General features: G+C 38.7%; 1 protein-coding gene across 3 annotated transcripts in view; it reads left to right on the forward strand.

Moving 5' to 3' along the window:
* RPS6KA6 (ribosomal protein S6 kinase A6) overlaps nt 1–13,979 on the forward strand; it is a 124,886-nt gene that overhangs the window by 19,828 nt on the left and 91,079 nt on the right. For all 3 annotated transcript variants that reach the window (XR_005009226.1, XM_036739986.1, XM_036739987.1), the window contains exons 3-4: nt 11,689–11,770; nt 13,183–13,263. Coding sequence is in view for 2 of the 3 variants with exons in the window: in XM_036739986.1 (XP_036595881.1) it covers nt 11,689–11,770; nt 13,183–13,263 (163 nt within the window). In the remaining variant the exon portion in view is untranslated. The remainder of the gene's footprint in view (nt 1–11,688; nt 11,771–13,182; nt 13,264–13,979) is intronic.

The raw sequence follows: 13,979 nt of genomic DNA on the forward strand, positions 1-13,979 counted from the left end.
ATCTTGTGTTCTACTAGGAGAAAATAATCTGAACACAGATAATATAATATGATATGATACGATGTAATATAATAATAATATAAACATAAAGCAATTTTTTTGGGGGGGCACACTGGAAATGGGGTGGAAGAGGTCTGGATGGGCCTCCTGTAGGTGGCAGCACTTCAGCTGAGCCTTGAAGGAAGCTAGGGTTTTGACAAGTCTGAGGTAAGAAGGTAGAGCATTCTAGCCCTGAGGACCGACGTAAAGGCACAGAGGTGGGAGATGGGATGTCACATATGAGAAATCGCAGTTAGGCCAGTTTGCCTGGATTGTACAGCATCATATATTGTGCAGTGAGCCTGAAAAGGCAGGCTGGAACCAGATTGTGAAAGGCAGAAATGATTCATATAGTGTTTGTTAATCAGAATATATGAAAAGCACTGTGAAAGGGACTAGCTAATAAACTAAATGGATCCTACATTCAAAGAGTTCAGACTTGAAAGGGAAGAAGTCTATAGAAAAAAATTTCATTCAACTTTGTTATTTAAATGTTTGTTTAGTGCCCGATTACTTGTGGTGCTGTAGAAAGAGAACTTTATAGACTTGATTTCTGATTTCAGGGGATATAACTTTAAAGACCTGAAAGTATTAAATACCAGAATTAAGAAACAGCGTTCAGATATGTCTATTAAGATGCCAAACTAGACAATTTCTTCAGTCTTTCTTCATTTTCAAAAACTACCCCAAAAGAGGGATTGTACTCCAGAAGGAAACCAATTAGAGATGAATTGACAGGCAAGAAAACAAGAATCCCAATAAGGTAATAGCTTTATGAGTTAAAACTAGAGAATGCTAATCCTTCAGGTGCTCTCAGCACCTCTCTCTAACTAGCTTCCATGCCCCATCAGAGAAGTACACACCTACCCACAGGCTCATACCTGGGGGATATAACAGGGATCCCCAGAGACTTTGGAGGTACATTCCACCTTTTACTTGTCCACTACCCCGTTGCAAGAAGCAGCAAACGTTGATTTAGCCAAGCCACGTGAGGATATAAGGAGGAATGGGAGGAATCAGGTTCCCTTTGCCTGAGGTGGTGCTTAGGTTAGGGAATCCCAATGCTACAGAGACCTTGCTCAGAATATCCACTCTGGTCAACTCCAACCCTGAAAAAAATCTGATTTAGTCCAGTGAGAGTAGGAACGAGGGCAGGAGGCAAGGGTGAGTGGTTACACTGGGCCTGAATGAAAGATGACTGAAATTCAGCTGTGTTCAGTCCTGTCCCTACTTGGGACAGGAACCAAGACCTATGAAAAGTGAATCTCCTAACAGGGAAGGAAGCTGAAACAATTGTTCCCCAAGAATTATACTGACCATCAAAGGTGGGGGGACTCAAAGAGTGAGTTACAGGGAAATGTGAAAGAAAAAAGGCTGAAAAACCACATCTCAAGAGGAAGAAAGTTCAGTTTAAAACATAGGTTTCAAGTGGACAAGGAATATGGAAGTTAAGTTGTTGTTTTCCATCCTTCATTTTTGAAAGGATGAATGGCATCACAGGTGATGGCTTACCTCACATGTGAATTTGATTTAAGTGAGGCAGAGTTGCACAGCATTGTCAGCCTCACAGTGTCTTCTTGAGTCATCAAAGTCCAGTGGCAGAACAAAAGTCAGGGTGACTGGTGATGGCCCAGGATGCAGTGGATGGCCTTGGCATCTTTGATATCTGACCAAGCTCTAAGCACACCATAGCACCTGCTTCAGCCACTTCATGGTCATTGGAATAAATTGTTCTCATCCGCCCAATCCACTGGGAGAAGTTTTCACACACTTAAGGTAGACACCCCGCTAACTCACCGACAGGTTTGAGGCCCATTGGTTACTCTCAACGTGGTTCAGCCCATTTGCTGAGATGGCTTTACTAGGGTGTGGCCACAGTGCATGTTCCAGCTTCTTGAAGCCACAGGTGAGAGTTGAGTGAAGGTGGACACCAAAGATGGATGAGCAGGCCTGAGAAAGGCTCGGCAAGCTCTCCTACCAGAGGTGCTTGTCCTTGCTGAGCACTCCATAAGCCCTAGTATTAAGTTAAGTATTAAATCCTAAAAGAATTACTAAGCCCTTAACAAATATTATAAGAAAAAGGAAATTGAACCAATGCCTGATTAAACACAGAGCCTTTAGAATCCCAAGAGAGGATTGAATAGCAGCAAGATATTCCAGAATGCCTTGTACCACATTTCTCAGATAAGAGTTTGGTATCCAAGATATACTGAATGTTCCAAAAGTCTTAGTGTCTTTCTAATGCAATAGTGTCAAACCCAAATAGAAATGGATCCCTACACACACACACACACACACACACACACATACACACACGCTAAATAGTCAAAGGATATACAGGATTCTCAACAGTTTTTTTGGGGGCAGGGCAATTGGGGTTAAGTGACTTGTCCAAGGTCACACAGCTAGTACATGTGTCAAGTGTCTGAGGCCAGATTTGAACTCAGGTCCTCCTGACTCCAGGGCCAGTGCTGTACTCACTGTGCCACGGAGCTGCCCCTCTCAACAGTTCTTAAAAGAAGAATTAGCAACTATTAATAATCATATAAAACAGTGCTCCAGATTACTAAAATCAATACGAAAATGCAAATCAAAACAACTGTGAGGTTTTGCCTTGTTCCCTGTGAATTAGCAAAGATGACAAAAAATGGGAATAGCTAATACTGGAGTAGTTGTGGGAAGATGACTATACCTTGACTCAGAGATTCCATTACTAGGCTTATACCTTAAGAAGAATATTGATAAGAACAAAGTTGCCATATACACCAAAATATTTGCAGCAGCATTCTTTGTGGCAGCAAAGAATTGGACGCAAAATTGATGCCCATTAATTGGGGAATAACTACACATACTGTGGTTTGAAAATGTAATGAAGTATTTTTTGGTTATATCTGAATCTTCATGATGCCATTTGGGGTTTTCTTGACAAAGATACCGGAGTGCTTTGCCATTTCCTTCTCTAGCTCATTTTACAGATGAGGAAACTGAAGCAAACAGGGTTAAGTGACTTGCCCAGGGTCACGCAGCTAGGAAGTGTCTGGGGTCAAATTTGAACTCAGGAGGATGAGTCTTCCTGTCTCCAGGCCTGGTGCTCTCTCCACTGCAGCGCCACCTAGTGGCCTCAGTGAAATATTACTGTACCATAAAAAAGATGCATATGATGAGTATAGAGCATGAAAAGTTTTACATGATTTGGTGCCTAGCGAAATAATCAGATCCAAGAAAACAATATACACAATGACTACAATAATGTAAATGGAAAGAACAACCACAAAACAATCTAAAGTGAATGTTGCAAAATTACCAAAAATAAGCGTGGCCCTCAAAGAAGAGATATGAGAAGATACTCATACCCCACTCCTTGATAGAGGTGGGAGGTCCATGGGTTTGGAACATTTCATAAATGTCTTAATGTACTCTCCATTTTTGATGAATTTTTTCCTCTTCTTTTTTAAGTTAAAAATTTTTTTTATATGAGATAACTGTTTGGAAAGGGAGAGAAGGCTATTGTAAGAAATGCAAATGATGTAAGAAACAGTATTAAAAATTTGTTTTTAAATGGAAAAATCTGGATGCACTGAACATGTTGATTGCCAAATAATGTAACCCCAAACCAAAATTGATTATATTAAAAAATTATATTATAGAATGGTTCAAAAGAGAAATGAAAGCCATGAGACATTAGAAAGGAACAGATGTCAGAGTTTATAGCCTTTGCAGCAGAAATAAATAGCAGAATATATAGCCTTCACAGAAGAAATAAATAGAATAGAAAAAATAAATTCATGGTGGTAAGCTTCTCTAAAGAAGCAAAAAAGAGAATAACAGATTTTGAATACAAATGCACTAGCATCTCCAAGTGCCTGTTGGACATCTCAAACTGGGTTTCCTGTAGACATCTTAAACTCAATAGGTATAAAACTAAACTTGATATTTTTCTCCTCAAACTCTCCCATCTTCCAAAGTTTCCTATTACTGTTGAGGATATTACTCTCTTCGCAGTCACCCAGGCACTCTCACCTTCAGTGTGATGCCAAGTCCTGTTGATTTTACCTTTGTAACATCCCTCGTATATCCCTTCTCTCTTCTGACACGGCCACCATCTTAGTGTACATTCTCATCACCTCATGCTTTTACTATTGCTATACTTTGCTGATGGGTCCATCTGCCCCAGATCTCTCTCCACACCAGTCCCTGCCACACTCATCACTCAAAGTGATCTTCCTGAAGGGCAGATCTGATTGTTTTCTCCCTCCACCTGCCTCCCATTCAATAAATACCAATGGCTGCCCCTCACCTCCAGGATCAAATACAAAATCTTCTGTTCAGCATTCAAAGCTCTTCAAATCTGCGACCCATGTACCTTTGCAGTCTTCTTACAACTTGCCTGCCTTTATGTACTCTGCAATCCAGTGACACTGTCTTCCTGGTTGTTCCTCAAATACAACACTCCCATCTTCTGACTGGGCATTTTCTGACACTACCTATCCCCTTCGTGTGCAATAATAATCTTCCTTCCCACTTCCATCTCCTTGCTTCCTTGGCTTCAAGTTTGAGATAAAATCCCACTTTCTATGCCAGGCCTTTCCTGATCCCCTTTACCGCTAGTGCCTTGCCTCTGTTGATTATTGCCAATTTATCTTGCACGTATCTTCTCATTAGAATATGAGCTCCTTGAGAATAGAGACTGCCTTTTACTTTTCTTTGTATACTCAGCATTTAGCAGAGTATCTGACACATTTTAGGAGCCTAATAAACGTTTGTTGACTGATTGATTTGAGGACTATCTGGAAGAAGAGAATCAAAAAGCAATGTTGAACAAATTATTTCTATGTAAGCAAAAGCTATTGACTCCAAAAAATATAAGAAAAAATAATAAGGATCATATATCTCCCAGAAGAACATGATGCCAAAATGCAGGAAGCAATTCAAGTAAACTACCCAGAAATTCTGAATATAGAAAACAAAAGAATCTACAGATTACCTCTGGGGAAAAATAAGTTATACTTTACACTCCAAGGCACACAGTGGTTACATTGAACAGTTCAATGACAAATTCCGCAGGTGGCCAGGAGAATGACCTTCAAATATAAAGGAAAGAAAATCTGCATAATATAAGATTATTCTGTATCCACTAGACACTGTAGAAAGGAATAAAATAATATATTCCAAAAAGCAAAAGAGCTCAAGATGCAATCCAAAATGATGTTCTGCACACCTAAGCCTAATGAACAATTTTAAAAGATAGGTATTTAACAAAAAAGACGCATTTGAAGTATTCCTACAAAATAACCAGATTCGAGTAGATCATTCAAATCATAAATTCCCCAAAACAATGGAAACCCAAGAATGGTAAATAAGTATAATGACCAATGAATAAATAAAGGAATAAATGATCTCATCTCTAGAATTGTTGGTTTTAAGAGAAAGAGTATAACTAATCTATAGAGTTAAAAAAAGTACACAAAGGCAAAAAGAAGAAAGCAGAATTTAGAAGAATGGAAGTGTAGGTGAAGAAACAGAAAAGAGGTACTATTAACTTAACCCCACCTTCCCTATAGGAGAATCAGTGCATTTTCTGGGACAGTGCTGAATGGGAGGGTACATAAATGGGGATTGTTGTTTGTCCTTCATTCTCAGAGAAGACCGTGACATCAGGGAGGTGATGCCATGACATGCAAGCGAATTGAATTTAAGTGAGGGAGGGCTGTGCAACGTCACCAGCCTCATTTTCTCCTCTGGAGCTTTCTGGATCCAGTGGCAAGATACAGATCAGGATGACTTGAGATCAAGGCACCATAAATGGGGAAAAGGATAGGTAAAGAACAAAGGGGAATATGATATGCCCTAATGAAATCCCTGGGTAAATAATCAAGGAAAGATAGCTCCTGTAGGCTTTTAGCAAGAAGAAAGGTTGCTGGAGAATGGGAGAGGCAGCAGAAGGGAGGAATTGAAATTGAGGAAACAAAGGCAGAGGTTTCAAACCAGTAAGGGGCAAGGGGTTCCACTGAAGAGCACCCCTATGGGGTAAGAGTAATATATGTTACAACCTTATGTTACCTTTAATCTGGGAGGAACTGGTACACAGAGAGACCACTTGTTCTGTGAATGCTGTGCTTCCTTGAACAGTATCTTGCCTCAGGAGAGGGAAAATTAGAGCTTCTTCGGGCAAGCAATACCCAGAAGGATGGGAGGCATGGACCCCAGAGATGAGATCATATGGCAGATGGGAAGGAGACTCATCGTGGAGAAAGTGGGGTCAGGGGATTTGAATTAGACTGTACCTTTTGATACATATGGAAATTTTTACCACAGGGTATTGATTTTATTCTCATGAATTGATGCTTCTGAGAGTGAATCACAACAGAAAAAAGGAACAAAGGTCTACAAAGGCAATAACGTAGAAATTGGTTAGAAGAGGAAGCTCAGGAATAAAAATATGAGGCTAGAACAAAATTTTCAATACATCAGATGGATCCAAAAAAAAGCAGAGGAGTAGACTAGACAAAGGTCACTCAAATAATGAAATTCAATAACCCTGTATTCAAAGTAACCAAAAACATAACTTCTCTAGGAAAGAGCTCCCTCTTTGTTAAGAACTGTTGGGAAAACTGTCAAGTCTCTCCCTACTCCAATCCGTCCTCCACTCAGCTCTTATTGATCTTCATAGAGGGCAAGTCTGACCACGTCACCATTCAAACTCCAGTGATTCCCTATTACTTTGATAAATGCTGGGGATACAAAGAAAGTAAAAGCAGTTCTCACCTTTAAGGAGCTCAGTATCTTGTGGGAGAGATGACATACAAAGAACTATGAACAAATCATGTATATGGGATAAATTGGAGATGATCTCAGGGGGAAGACATTCGTATTAAGGCTTCTTGGAGAAAGTGGGATTTGATCTGAGATTTGAAACCAAGGAAGCCAGGAGGATTTTATATTTGATCCTTGAGACAGTAGAGAGCCACTTGAGTTTATTAAACATAGTGATATGGTCAGGCCTACACTTTAGGAAGATCACTTTGAAAGTTGAGTGGAGGATGGACTGGAGTGGGGAGAGGCTTGAGGCAGGGAGACCAAGCAGCAGGCTATTGCATTAGTCTAGGCCTGAGGTGATGTGGTCTGCACCAGGGTGGTGGTGGAGTCAGAGGAGAACGGGGGGGGCATATATGAAAGATATTACAAAGATCAAATTAACAGGACTTTTCAGTAGATTGGATATGGGAGGTGACAGAGGATGGGGAATCCCGGATGACACCTAGGTTATGAGTCTGTGTGACTGGGAGGATGGTGATACCCTGGAAAGTAACAGGGAAGTTTGGCAAGAGGAGAAGTTTGAAAAGAAAGAAAATGAGTTCAGCATTGTGCAAGTCATATCTAAGGTCATCTGGACATCTCTTTAAATATGGCCAAGAGGCAGTTAGGGCTTCAAAAATCGAGGTGAGGAGAGTGCTTAGGGCTAGACGAATAGATTTGAGACTTACCTGCAGAGAGATGATAATTGAAAATCGGATAGTAAAGTATAAAATAGCATAGAGAGAGAAGAGCTGAGGGCCCAGGACAAGGCCTTGGGCAATTCCCACAGTTAGTCAGCATGATGTGGATGAAGATCCAGCAAAGGAGACAGAGGAGAGGTCAGACAGGTAGGAGGAGAACCAGGAGAGATCAGTAATAGGGAATTCGAGAGAGAAGAGGGTGAGCAACACTACCAGAGGCTACTGAGAGGTGAAGAGGGATAAAGATTGAGAAAATGTCAAAGCTAGATGTGGCAGGTAAGAGATAATTAGTACTTTTGGAGAGAGTCATTTCATTAAAATGAGGAAGTTGGAAGCCACGTTGGGACAGGACCTAGAGTGAAGCCTTTTAAAATTTTACTTCAAGACCAAAATATGTAATTGTAATTACAATACAGTTTATCAGTATACTAGCCGAAAAGGATATCTGGTTCTGTGTGTTTCAACAGAAGTGATATATAGAGTACAGCTCTTAGCCTGAATTATAAGCATAGATATGCTGCCTTTGTAAATATAAAGCTTTTAACTGGAGGATTTGAAAAAAGATTTTAAAAAATTCAAAAAGATTAAAACCTTATGCTTTGTAAGCACTTTGGTTCACAATTGATTGTTATGAAAAACCTTATTTAAATGTGTCCTGCAGTTGGCCCTTTCTTAAACTGTGCTCATGATGGACAGACTTTCACAGTGTAAGTTGCTCTAAAAAACTGCTCATTATTCTTATTCACCCTCATGACTTAATCCTAGCTCTTACTTCTTTATATCTTCACCTCTTCCTTCCTTCCCCCACAAGGTGATTATGTCAAAAACATTGCCACTATTTGTCCCCTCAAGAGTCCTACCTGGAACTTTCGAGTTTCATAGGAACAACCGAAGATTTTATGCTTATGTTTTTAAGCATTTGAAGATTTTTGTATCAATAATAGACCAATATTTCTCTTATGATACATGGAAAATCCTATTTTAATTCTTAAGAAAGGAAATTTAAATTAGCATTCCATTATATAGAACTAAACTTGTGAACTGCTACCTTTCAAGACTTGGAATCTTCTTCAGGCAAAAACAGGTTCTCTAGCTGTCTTAGAGGCATTACTGTATGCAAGGGAGGAGGAACATATACCCGTACAGAAGAGAGCAGATTTAACAGGATAGGCCCTAGGAATACTTGTTCAGTCCATCTGATGACTGCTTCATTTCTCTTGCTGTCTTGGAAGTTGGACTATTATGGGGGTGGTTTCATTTTTGCCTCCTATATATGTCATGTGTATATGTCAGTATGAGAATATGCTTGGTTATCAGTATTTCATCATTTGTGTAGGCATTGTGTAGGTGTGACTTGTTATATGCTGAACCTAAGCAGAAATCTGGCCAAAGCTATGAATCAGATCAGTGTAGGAGCGATTCCAAGAAACTTCGGGATGCTGAGTCTTGATTTAGGTTTTGCTTCGAATACTCCATTGTGAAAATGTTACAAATGGAATTTTGGAGCATATAACAAAGCCTTGAGGTATTAACCCTTTCTACAGCTGTTTTAATCAAAAGCAACTGAGGTAATAGAGGCTTTGATTCTTCCCTCGAGTGTTAGATTTGCTGTTAGTGAATTGTACTAAGCACAACTTTAATACTATTGACAGGACTCATTGGTTGGGTATGGGTTGGAATCCAGCAACCCAAGTCACCTACCCCCATTGTAAAAAATGCCCTGTAATCTTTCTGCCTTCATTATTTTTCAAACATTATATCCTGTATTTACCCAAAACACTAATTCTCTTTAAATCATATCCTTTGTCCTTCATTCTATTTAAACTGTGGTCCATTTTTAGTGAAAATTTTAACATTTTTTTCTAATTCCATATAATAGCAATTTTTAATATTGATTTTTAAAAATTTTTGAGTTCTAAACTTTCTCCTTCCCTCCCCTCCTCTCTTCTTGAGAAGGCAAGCAGTTTTATATAGATTCCACATGCACAGTCATGCAAAACATTTCCATATTACCCATGTTATGAAAAAAAACCAGACTGAAAAAAACCCAAGAAAAATAGATTTTTTAAAAAAGTATGCTTTGATCTTCATTCAGACTCCATCAGTTCTTTCTCTGGAGGTAGATGACATTTTTTATCATGAGTCCTTTGGAATTGTCTTGGATCATTGTATTGCTGAGAAGAGCTAAGTCATTCACAATTGATCATCATACAGTACTGCTGTTACTGTGTACAAGGTTCTCCTGGTTCTGCTCACTTCTCTTTGCATTAGTTCCTGTAGGTCTTTCAAGGTTTTTCTGAAACCATCCCCCCTCATCATTTCTTGTAGCACAATAATATTCCATCATAATCATGTATCACAAGTTGTTCAACCATTCCCCAGTTGATGGGCAGCCCCTCAATTTCCAATCCTTTGCCACCATAAAAAAAGAGCTGCTATAAATATTTTTATACATATAGGTCCTTTTCATTTTTCTTTGATCTCTTTGGAGTACAAACCTCATAGTGGTATTATTGGGTCAAAAGGTATGCAGTTTGATAGACCTTTGGGCATAGCTTTACATTGTTCTCCAAGATGGTTGAATCAATTCACAACTGCACCAACAGTGCATTAATGTCCCAGTTTTTCTGCATTCCCTTCAGTATTTGTCATTTTCCTTTTCTGTCATATCAGTCAATCTGATAGGTGCAGAGTAGTACCTCAGAAGTTGTTTTAATTTGCATTTCTTTATCAGTAGTGATTTAGAGCATTTTAATACGACTATAAATAGTTTTGATTTCTTCTATATCCTTTGACCATTTATCACTTGGAGAATGACTTGTATTCTTATAAATTTGACTCAGTTCTCTATACATTTGAGAAATGAGGCCTTTATAAGAGAAACTTGTAAAACTTTTCCCCAATTTTCTGCTTTCCTTCTAATCTTGGCTGCTAAAGTGGGCTTATAATGGGCAAATGCAAGCGCTTATGTTATACGTACAGTTTCTTCCACCTGTAGCTGATCTTGGGGAACAGAATAATAATAATCATAGGATCATAGATATAGAGTTGGAAGAGATCTCAAAGAACATTTTGTCCAATTCCCTCATTTTACAGTTGGGGAAACTGAGGCCCAGGGAGATTAAGTGATTTGTCCAAGGTCATATAGGTAGCATTTGTCAGTTTATCAAGCGCCTAGTATGTGGTAGTCTCTTGAACTCCAAAACCAGTGTTCTTTGCAGTGAACCATCTCGCTCACATGAACCCATATCTAAGACCTGAATTAATAGTGCCAGGCCGAATGAGCTCTGTTAGTAGTAACATCTCACACGTAATAGTAAGAAAATAATAAGTAGGAGCATGCTTTAAGGCTCAGAGGTGTCATCCTCAACTTCTCTTTGTCTCTTTCATTCATGCATCCTCCGATCCTTCCTAATGGAATAAGTACCATCAGCTTTCTGTTACTTCCAGGATCAAATACCAAATCATCTGTTTGGCATTCCAAGCTCTTCACCACCTGGCCCCTCCTGCCTTTCCAGTCTTCTTACACCTTCCTCCCTCCAGCTGTTCTGTGATCCAGTGATGCTGGCCTCCTGGCTGTTCTTTGTACAAGACATTCCATCCATTTTCCAGGCATTTTCTGAGGCTGTCACTGATACCTGGAATGCCCTCCCTCCTCATCTCTCCCTCCTGTCTTCCTTCAAGTCTAAGTTCAAATCCTCCCTTCTGCAATCCCATCTTTCCTGATCCCCCTTAATGTGAGTGCCCCCTTCTGCTGATGATTGCCACTGTATCCTGTCTAGAGCTTGTTTGTACATAGATGTTTGCATATGTCTCCCCCATTAGACTGTGAGCTCCTTGACAGCAGGGCCTAGTCCGTTTTTTGTTTTTCTTTGTATCTTCAGCTGGTAACACAGTAAAGGACAGTGCCTAGTACATAGTCATACCTTAATAAATTCTTACTGACTGACTATGGTACTGTGTATGTAGGCAAGGTTTAGTAGATTCTTGGGGAACTAATGAAGAATATGAAACATTTATGTAGCTAAAAAACTTAATGTAACTTATGAAAGGAGCAGATATCTTTAAAATTAGAAATATGTAAATGTGTATGTTTACAGTAATATTAACTTGAATGTCTTCTCCTCTTCCTCCCCCCCCCCCCCCCGCCCAGGTTTTTCTTGTAAGGAAGATCATTGGTCCGGATGCTGGGCAGCTTTATGCAATGAAAGTATTGAAAAAAGCATCTTTAAAAGGTAGAACATTTATCAAAGTATGACTTGAAAAAGATCCTTTAAAAACTTGTTTTTAGTGCTTATGTTGCATATAGTTGTTATCTTTTAGCAACTATATCATAATTTTCCATCAAGTCATATAAAATGCACGTTTGCTAATATTTATCTGAAGCATTCCTTTAGTGTGTGTGTTTCTCTTGTTGGGAATTTTCAGCTGACAAAAAATCATGTCTTTACCATTTTATTATTTGGAATTTGAGAAGCAATGCAGCGTGAGAGAGCATTGGATGAGTAGGCAGAGGACTGGGCTTCAAGTGTGGACTCTGTTAAATAAGTAGCTGGGGGATGTTGGGCAGGTTGCTTTACTTGTTCAGATCTCAGTTTCCTCATTTCTAAAATTGGATAATGATATCTATGCTGCCTAACTCAGGTTTGTTGTGAGAATCAGATGAGATGGTGAATGCAAAGTGCTTTGTAAACTCTAAAATGCTACATAAATGTGACTCATGCATAAAGTAACACATAATTATTTCTTTTTTCCCCAAAATAATTCTTTCATTGTTTTTGTTTTTACTCTTCCATCTTCTTAGATAAATTTTTAAAAAGTCATGAATACAAAAACATGTGCAGGCAGTTGTATACATTTTTTTTTGGTCCACAGTCACATACATTCATTTGTCTCAGCACAGTTCTCAAGTGGATGAATTTTATCCACCTACTTGGTCTTTCTTTCACCAACTTACTTAGATATTCATGTGTATGTTGCTGAATATTTGTTAATTGATCACTCGTTCGTATTGCCTTAGCCCGTTCCATGAGGTGGATTAAAGCTAATCTGTTAGGTTTTTCAATGAAATTTCTCACATTTCACCAAATTTTGTGGTTTTTTGAGGGCTAACCATGCCATTGCCGTATAGACAGTAAAAACTGGGAAACATTTCACTAGTCGTATAAGATACGGATTTTGTTTGTAGACTACTTCACTATTAGTTTTTTTTAACTTTAATTGAACTATAAATTGGTAAGCATAGATTTCAGCTGTATGTAGATGTAAAAAATTGATAGGGATGGGAACTGGCCCTGTGGCTTCATCTGTACAGGGAACTCCTTTGTAAGAGGACTCCCTCTACCAATCTTGGCAGGTCAGCACCTTTACTGTATCTTGTAAACCTAGAGAGTTGTGAGGGCACTTCAGAGTTCATTGACTTGCCCAATCACACAGTCAACATGTGTAGGAGATAGCAACTGAACCCACATCGTCCTGTCTTTGAGGCCAGCTCTCCATAAATGAAGCCACGCTCCTTCTCTATACAAATATACACTGAATGTATAAGTAAAAGAAATTATTTACTTTTAAAATTTATTAGTATTTGATGTCTTTTTTATTAAACTTATATCAAGTAATAAATACCATTACTATCTTTTCTTTTCAGTTCGAGATAGAGTTCGTACAAAGATGGAGAGGGATATATTAGTAGAAGTAAATCATCCATTTATTGTCAAATTGCACTACGGTAGGCATCGCCTATTTTTCACCCTTTTTTGATCTGCACTGTACTCATCTCTTCTAATTAGTGAAGGTCAAATATAATTCTAACTCATCGAAATGTTCTAACTGCCAACTACGATTAGATAGTGTGTCACCCTTTTCTTGAGAATAAAGGAAATAATATGTTTATAGCATTGCCATTTTGTGAGGTGAATTATTGCTTTAGTAGACAGGAATTGTAAAATAAATAGAATATAGTAAGTGCTGAGTACATGCAGGGCATCATACTGGGTTCTGGAAACACAGAGCTGAAAAATGGCTGTCCGTGCCCTCAGGGAGCTTACATTCTACATTCTACTCACCGTGTACACAAGTAAATATAATACAGGGGAATGTGTGATGAGAACAAAATAGAAAAGGAAAGCCTGGCAGGATTTCTCTATTAGTCTCAAAGCAGCGTAAAAATATTTATTCTTATTTTAGCTGACATGGTACTTAAAAAGGTTGTTCCAATTTCATATGGCAGTAGTACGTAAAGCCCGGTGACGGACATAAGCGGTGTTTAATAAGTTGCTAATTTATAATGAAACAGATGTGAGTAATGTTAATACCTTGACGTAAGTCCTCCACTTCATCCCCCCCTATTTTATTCTCTTGAGTGTTCCTTTGAGAAATGATATATTTATACATTCATTTTTTATCCAAATGATATGAAGTCAGACTTAAGAAAAGTCACTAAAT

Source organism: Trichosurus vulpecula, chromosome X (genome assembly GCF_011100635.1).
Source record: "Trichosurus vulpecula isolate mTriVul1 chromosome X, mTriVul1.pri, whole genome shotgun sequence".
Taxonomy (NCBI): domain Eukaryota; kingdom Metazoa; phylum Chordata; class Mammalia; order Diprotodontia; family Phalangeridae; genus Trichosurus; species Trichosurus vulpecula.